Source organism: Ooceraea biroi, chromosome 8 (assembly GCF_003672135.1).
Source record: "Ooceraea biroi isolate clonal line C1 chromosome 8, Obir_v5.4, whole genome shotgun sequence".
NCBI lineage: Eukaryota > Metazoa > Arthropoda > Insecta > Hymenoptera > Formicidae > Ooceraea > Ooceraea biroi.
This window is the reverse complement of record NC_039513.1, coordinates 2,388,376-2,396,344: the sequence shown is the minus strand read 5'-3', so window position 1 is coordinate 2,396,344 and position 7,969 is coordinate 2,388,376. Positions and strand designations below refer to the sequence as shown.

General features: G+C 37.5%; 1 protein-coding gene across 1 annotated transcript; it reads right to left on the bottom strand.

The window, feature by feature from the left end:
- Positions 1-490: 490 nt before the first annotated feature.
- LOC113562380 (craniofacial development protein 2-like) lies at positions 491-2,041 on the bottom strand. Its single transcript, XM_026971796.1, has one exon. The coding sequence runs from the start codon at positions 1,914-1,916 to the stop codon at positions 633-635; it is 1,284 nt and encodes a 427-aa protein (XP_026827597.1). The 5' UTR covers positions 1,917-2,041; the 3' UTR covers positions 491-632.
- Between the last annotated feature and the right edge of the window lie 5,928 nt (positions 2,042-7,969).

Here is a 7,969-nt window from a genome sequence, read left to right as displayed (position 1 = left end):
AATTCCCATTTTTTCTCTAAAATTTGTCGAAGAGTAAAAATCTGATCCGAAGTTGACCTATTTTTCCTAAATCCGCATTGATGATCCCCGATTATATCTTCCGTGTATGGTGTCAATCTCGCGAGTAAAATGTTCGACAAAACCTTATACCAAGTTGATAAAAGAGAAATTCCACGATAATTATTGCAATCCATTTTGTCCCCCTTTTTAAAAATCGGAACTATCAACGATTCTGTCCATTGTTCCGGCAGCTCTTCTTTATTCCAAATAATTTTAACTAATTTATGAATTTCGTTCGTTACCTTATTTCCCCCCAATTTTAATAGTTCTGCCGGAATCAAATCTATACCCGGAGCTTTGTAATTTTTGAGCCTTTTAATTGCGTTTTTAGTTTCTAACACCGTCGGTTCGTCGATTAAAGGTTCCGCCGTATATACTTCTAAGTTTTCGACAGCCGGATCATTTTCAAATTGAACATTTAACAGCTGATCAAAATAATTTTTCCACGTATCCAAAATTCCTGCCGTGTCCGTAATTAAATTCCCGTTTTCGTCTCTGAGCATCTCCGTTTTAGGCTGAAACCCTTTTCTCCAGTTATTTATTCCTATATACATCCCACGTACGTTTTTATTTCAACAGTTTTCATCGATCTCCTCTACCTTACGTTTTAAGTAGTGACGCTTCTTACTTCTAACTAAATCCCTGGCCGATTTACTACTTTTATTATATACCTCTTTGTTAGTGTCCGATTTATCCGATAGCCATCTTAACCGCGCCTTAGTTCTTTCTTTAATCATGTTTTCGCATTCCGAATCAAACCACGATTTATTTTTACTTCTTCTGCAATAACCGATCGTACTTTCCGCCGATTTAATCACAACATCCCGCACGTTTTCCCATTGCTTATTAACCGCGTTATCTTCCGTTTCGTCGACTTCTTCTAATGCCTCGAATCTATTAACTACTTCGACCGCGTATTTGACGCCGTTGTCTTCTTCCGCGAGATTACGTACGTTTATGCGCTTAATTCCGGCCGCCTGTTCTTTATTTTTCCTTGTCGAAAGACGCTCTCTAATTTTTGCAATGACGAGAAAATGATCTGAATCACAATCTGCCCCTCTGTACGACCTAACATCAAGAATATTCGTGTGTCGTCTCCTATCCACGAGAACATGATCGATTTGATTAATCGTATTTCCGTCCGAAGAAATCCACGTTTGCTTATGTATGTTTTTATGTTTGAAGCACGTGCTTTTGATAATCATATTCCTACCGGTCGCGAAATTAATTACCCTATTACCATTTTCGTTGCTGCCATCGTGTAGGCTTTCCAATCCGATGGTCGGTTTAAAAATTTCCTCTTTACCAATTTTCGCGTTAAAGTCCCCTAACACGATTTTCATATAATCGCTTGGTAACTGATCTATGATGTGTTCGAGCTCGTCGTAAAATCCGTCTTTAATTTCGTCTTCCTTATCTTCGGTTGGCGCGTATGCGTTTATTATCGCGATTTTATACCAACGACCTTGTACGACAAGTAACCCTAACCTTTCGTTGACGAACCTAATATTCCTGATCGCGGACGAGATTTTGTTGTTAATAAAAAAACCGACGCCAAAACTATGGGTTTCCGACCCCCCATAGTGTAGTGTATACGCGCCCGAATTTACTGCCCCATTCCCGTCCCACCTAGTTTCTTGTAACGCGACGATCTCCGTTCCGTATCTCCCTACTTCCCGTATCATCATTTGAAACGCGCCCGATCTATATAAGCTTCGAACGTTCCACGTACCTACCCTAATATCCCCCCCGTTTTTCGATTTTGTGCCGCATGAATTCCTCGAAGTACCCCTCACCCGGAGATCCGAACGGAGGGGTATTTTACCTCCGGAAAATTTTACCCCGAAAGAATCCATGGCGACTTCTGATTGTTTCTTGATAATAGTCGTTTTACGGTGTGAGTTTATCAGACCTACGCCCAACCCCCGAACAGGAGGGCCATTTCCAGTCGGCTGTCCGCGGCTGCTTATTCAATTTATTCGCAGCTAGCCCCACATAGAGGCCGTTCCTCTATCCGCAACCTGAGGACGTGCTGTGTCATGGTGTCTGGGACCCACTCTCTTAGAGAGTTACTACACCTAGTTAACCTACCCCTAAGACTAGCGGCTGTTGTGCTAGCACAGATTTATTTTATATATTACTATATTAATTTTATATATACTATTTTAAAACTTACTGAAAAATATATAACACAGAAAAGCAATATTATATTTATTTGGGTAAAAGTTCAGAAAAGGGGACCCCCCTCCAATGACCTTCACCTTGACATATGTTGTCAAGGTCACCCTCCTGAGTGACCTTCAGGAGGTTTTAGCCATCGCTCATTGTTTAGTAAAAAGTTATTAACAAAAAAGTTTAATGATTTCGCAGGAATTTTTAGCTGTCCACGTGAAGCAAGAACATGATATTGACATATATTACAAAGGTCACCTTCCCGAATAACCCGCACTAGGTTTTAGTCGTCGATCGTTGTTTATGAAAAAGTTATTACCAAAAGAAATTACGAAAATATAGTAGTTATTTTGAATATTGAAAGATATAAACGACGAATATGTATATGAACGAAGAAAGGAAAGTCATTTAAAGCAGTGAATTGTTAATATATAGAATAGTTTCTTTTAATATAAGTACAAAGTATTCTTCACTTTAACCAAAAGCATAAACAGTTAAATACAAAGTATTCTCTGCTTTAACCTAACCTAACCTAACTTAACCTTGGCGGGGAGGAGCGAAGCGTATGTGTTCTGGGCTCCAGTTTCGGAAAATAGAACCGGATTAGGTTAGGTTAGGTTAGGTTGAGTTTCTGCAAATTTATCCTATTAATAATAATATTGCTGAATAAAGTATATGAATCTGAAATATTTTTTTTTTCTTACTTTGTTCTTCTTTTGTTAATAACTTCTTAACAAACAACGAGCGACGGGTGAAACCTTCTACGTGCTACTCGGGGAAGTGACCTTTGTAATATATGTCAAATTCAGGTCCTTACTTCGTATGAAAAGTCCGAAATCCATACAAAACCACTAAACTTATTTTGTTAATAACTTTTTAACGAACAACGAGCGACGGCTAAAACCTCTTGAAGGTCACGCAGGAGGGTGACCTTGACAACATATGTCAAGGTCAAGGTCATTGGAGGGGGTCTCCTTTTCTGAACTTTTACCTTTATTTGATATACTTTATACAGGGTGTTCCACGTACAGTGTCCAATCGCTCTGCTGCAGGTGAATCTTATTAAGATGAACAAAAAATTTTTATACCATTTTGCAATTAACCATGTAAATTTCGAGTAATTAAGTAAAGAAAGTTCACTAATTTAACGGACGCGACTGCCAGCGAGGGAAGTAGGCATGAATGAAACGGCTAGTCACGCGCGCGACGCGATATCAGCGAGTATCGGATTATGGCGGCAAGCGAGACGACGCGTGGACAATAATTTCTCAGCGTCTTATTCATGTGCTCGTGTTGCCGAGAAAGTGTTGTCCACACGTCGTCTCGCCTGCCGCTGTAATCCGATACTCGCTGTTATAGCGTCGCGCGCGCGGCTAGCCGTTTCTTATTCATCACAAAAAGTCGTCTCGCCTGCCGCTATAATCTGATACTCGCTGATATCGCGTCGCGCGCGCGACTAGCCGTTTTTTACGTTAGTCACGCCTAGTTCCCTCGCTGCCAATCGCGTCCGCTGACTTAGCGAACTTTCTTTACTTAATTACTCGAAATTTACATGGTTAATTGCAAAATGGTATAAGACTTTTTAGTTCACCTTAACGAGATTTACCTGCAGCAGAGCGATTGGACACTTTACGTGGGACACCCTGTTATAAAAAGTAATATTTATTTTATTTAGTTTATTAACTTTACTATATCAAGCGACGCGTAGCATCGTGACACCAAGTACATAATCAAAAATAAGGTTCCGAACAATGAGAGTCACTGTATAATATCGAGTGTTACCAATTTCATTGCATAAACGTCGCGCGCTACCAAGTAGCTTATCTGGAATTCATGCCATTTGACAGGTCATATCAACTTATGATTAAAATATCTCAGGAATTAAAGCCGTAATCAAAAATCTAACGGCACTTGTATAATAAAATGTGAATGCGAGCTTTCGATCGCGATCAGTTCGAATAAGATTGGTGCAGACAATCCTGAGATATTATAATCGTACGTTAGAATCGTGACGTTCCGTTTTCCGTATTCTGGTTCAGACTCACGTACGTATGTTCGCACATACACATGCAAAGCGATTTTGTCCCTCAAGCTGTTGTTCACACATGCATGATTTAATTTATTATGAATTAAAAATGATTTTAATTATTATTAAAAAATGTATTCACGGGAAATGTTTTATTTTACGATAAAGATATAAATCGCAAATACTATAAAAAATGTGATATATAGGAAATGTTTTATTTCACAATAAAGACATAAATTGCAAGTAATTGCAAGCAACATCATCGACGACGACGACTATGACATTGCACCACGTCGATGACGACGACAACAACGACGACGACGTTGCACCACGTTGATGACGACGACACAACGACGTTGGACCACATCGACGACGATGACGTTGCACCACGTCGACGACGACGACAACAACGACGACGACGTTGCACCACATCGACGACGACGACAACGATGACGATGACGTTGCACCACGTCGATGACGATGACGACGATGACGACGATGACGTTGCACCACGTCGATGACGACGACGACGACGACGACGACGACGACGACGACGACGATGACGTTGATGTGGTGCAACGTCGTCGTCGTCGTTGTCGTCATCGACTTGGTGCAACGTCATCGTCGTCATCGTCATCGACGTGGTGCAACGTCATCGTTGTCGTCATCGTCGTCGTCGTCGTCGTCGATGTGGTGCAACATCGTCGTCGTTGTTGTCGCCGTCATTGACGTGGTGCAACGTCATATTAGTTAGTGAGAAAGAGATTGACTGCATCAATACCACGAATTTCATTGCATAACGGCGAGCGCTACCACATTCATTGCATAAAATTATAAAATTCGTAACAATGATTTATGTGAAAGTAAAGTTATATTGTTAAAGTTATAATAAAAAATATTGTAAATCACATAGAGAAATTTTGTTAGCAAAGCAGAAAAAGTACTTCAATGTCGTCATGTGATAAGAGAGTATGCATGGAAAACATTTGGATAAAATACTCAAACTGAATTGCTTCGAGGGACTTGGCTAGTTAACTATTGATTTCATATTTAGTTTTGATTTTTATAAATAGCATTTTAAACTTTTTGTTGCATACAAGGTGAGATTTTTTATGTACTTAGAATACTTTTTTCACCTTTATAAGGTTTTTTTAATGGGATCTCATTGCTTTTTGCAAAAATTTTTTATATATATTTTTTCTGCAAAAAATATATATGCATTTTTAGCATTTCGAGGCCAACTGCACTTTTGTACTTTCGAATCATTTATTAATTGCCATTCGGTACCTTTAGCACGTACTATGTTTGTATAATGTCCATCAATTGTACGTTCACCTTGATGAAAAATTCCACTAATAATTTTATATATATTTGCACCAATACAGATCTTTTCTGTAGGTACACCTTTAATTTTTAAATCTGTTATTTTTATAATGTTTGTATCAGTAATTTTAAATAACATTAACTGTAAGATGATAACATTTCCTGTCATTAGTATGCATAAATACCCATTGGAGTTGGCGCAATTTGTTCATATCATTAGTTTTGTAGAGTCCTTTTTTGAAAGAACTTCAGGCGCGTATACTTGGCGCTTTTTTTGTACCTTTTTTTAAAATTAGGAACTACCTACTGTTTGACCTTGAAAGTATGTAACCAACAACATTTGAGTCTGAAAATTTGTCGATCTGTCCTATTCTACAGTCAAAATTAATTTCACCATTGAGAATATTCACATGACCTTAGAAATTGATCCGCGTGGTACAACTTGAGTAATGGGTATTGTAACTTTCAAGTCTTATAACTCGAAAAGTACTTAATGAAAAAATACTTCATTATAGTGTTTTGAAAAGCTCTCGAGGTAAGCTATGGGAATATGCAATGAAAAATTGGGGGTTCTATTTAAAAAATTCGAAGTGACCTTGCCCTGACCTTGACAACGCCACCCAAGGTCAAACCAATAGTACCGTCTTATGTCCCCCTGGAAGTCACAAAACGTTTGTTTGAAACATTTTTCGATTTAACGCAGTGTTTCTGAAATATTTTAGGGGAAACGTTAAAATGGGACACCCTGTATATACAGGGTGAGTCATTTTAATGTACCACCCCTAAAAACTTATTTGTTTTTAATTTGAGAACAAAATGTTTCAGACAAAAATTATATGGCTTCGAGGGGGCAAGATGATGATATTATCAATTTAATTGTAGATGGCGCTACTTTAGAGATTTCATCATGGCGGCCATTTTTTAAATGGGAGGCGATTTTTCTCTCGAAGTAAAAGTTGTAGCTGACAATGAGATGAATACAACGAGTTTTTGTTTTTTGCAATTGGACCATTTTTCAGTGAGTTACAGCGTTTCAAAGTTTATAGCGTCTCTCCATGGTCCGTAATAATGAGAAATATTGAGATCCATTTTACAAAAAAAAGTTAACCTTCACATAACCTTGACAGGTGCACCCGTTCTATCTACTATCCTACTTTTAGCGCTACTCAGGAACAACGGCGTGGACGTAGTAGATTTCTGAGGCCCTGTTCTCGACGCACATGAATCCTTTTCCATATACAGAACTAGCTCCGTCAACGGAAGACTATCGATAGCTGAATTGTTTCGTGAACGGAACTAGTTTCGTGTACGTAAAGAGTTCCGTTGACGGATCGTAAAATTAGTTCTCATCATACAAAAGAATTCACATATTGAGTGTATCACGTCAACGTGCACCAGGTAAATAATAATTAATTTCAAATAAAGGACTTTTATTAAGTGTTGTGAGTAAGTGACATTAATACATTTGAACCTATAACCTCATTAAAATGCTATCAAGAAATCGCCAAACAGTAAATCCTTTAGTTATCCTGTTAGGAAAAAATAGATAATTTTCGTAGATATGTATATTTCGATCATATTGGCAATAATTTGGAAGTAATTGATGATGAGGATAATTATCCTCGGCGGTTGTATGCTCCTACTAATCCCTTTGAAGAGCTATCAAGAAATCGCTTTATAAAAGTGTATCGTTTAACGAAAGAAAGAGTTTCAGAAATAATTGATATAGTTCGTCAATATCAACTCATACCAGCACGACGATCAGCGTTGGATGTTCAAAGTAATTATTATAATAAAAAATAATAGCAATAAATTGTTAACGAATTTTAAGTTACCAATAATGTTAAATTGTATGTAGCTGATGCGACTAAAAGTAAATAAATAAATAAACAGAAAATGTTTGTAATATTATGAAGATTTTAAATTTTTAGGTACTGACCGCCTTGAAATTCTTCGCAACCGGTAGTTATCAATTAGACATTGGTCTTGGCAGATATTCTGCAATAAGTCAATCATCAGTAAGCCGAAGTCTTCACACAGTCATAGATGTGTTTAATCGACCAGAGATATTTCAAGAAAACGTCTTTTTTAGAAATATTGCAGAAGTTCGTGCATCTCGAAACAGGTATTTGGCTGATAATTGAACTTGATATTTCTATTGCTTTTTTTTAGTTTGAATGTTATTTAAGTTTTGGTTTAGATTTTTTGAAAAATTTAACTTCCCTAATGCAATTGGATGTATTGATTGCACACATATTGCAATTGTTCCTCCAATAAATAATCATCCAGTGTATCCTGAAAATGTTTATATAAATAGAAAGGGATGGCACTCTTTAAATGTGCAGTTGGTAAGTCAAATTCTAAGAGGATAATAATTAAATAAATAAA

What these genes read in the sequence shown, in the direction of transcription:
- LOC113562380 (XM_026971796.1), bottom strand. Translation starts at nt 1,916, where the DNA reads ATGGATTCTTTCGGGGTAAAATTTTCCGGAGGTAAAATACCCCTCCGT.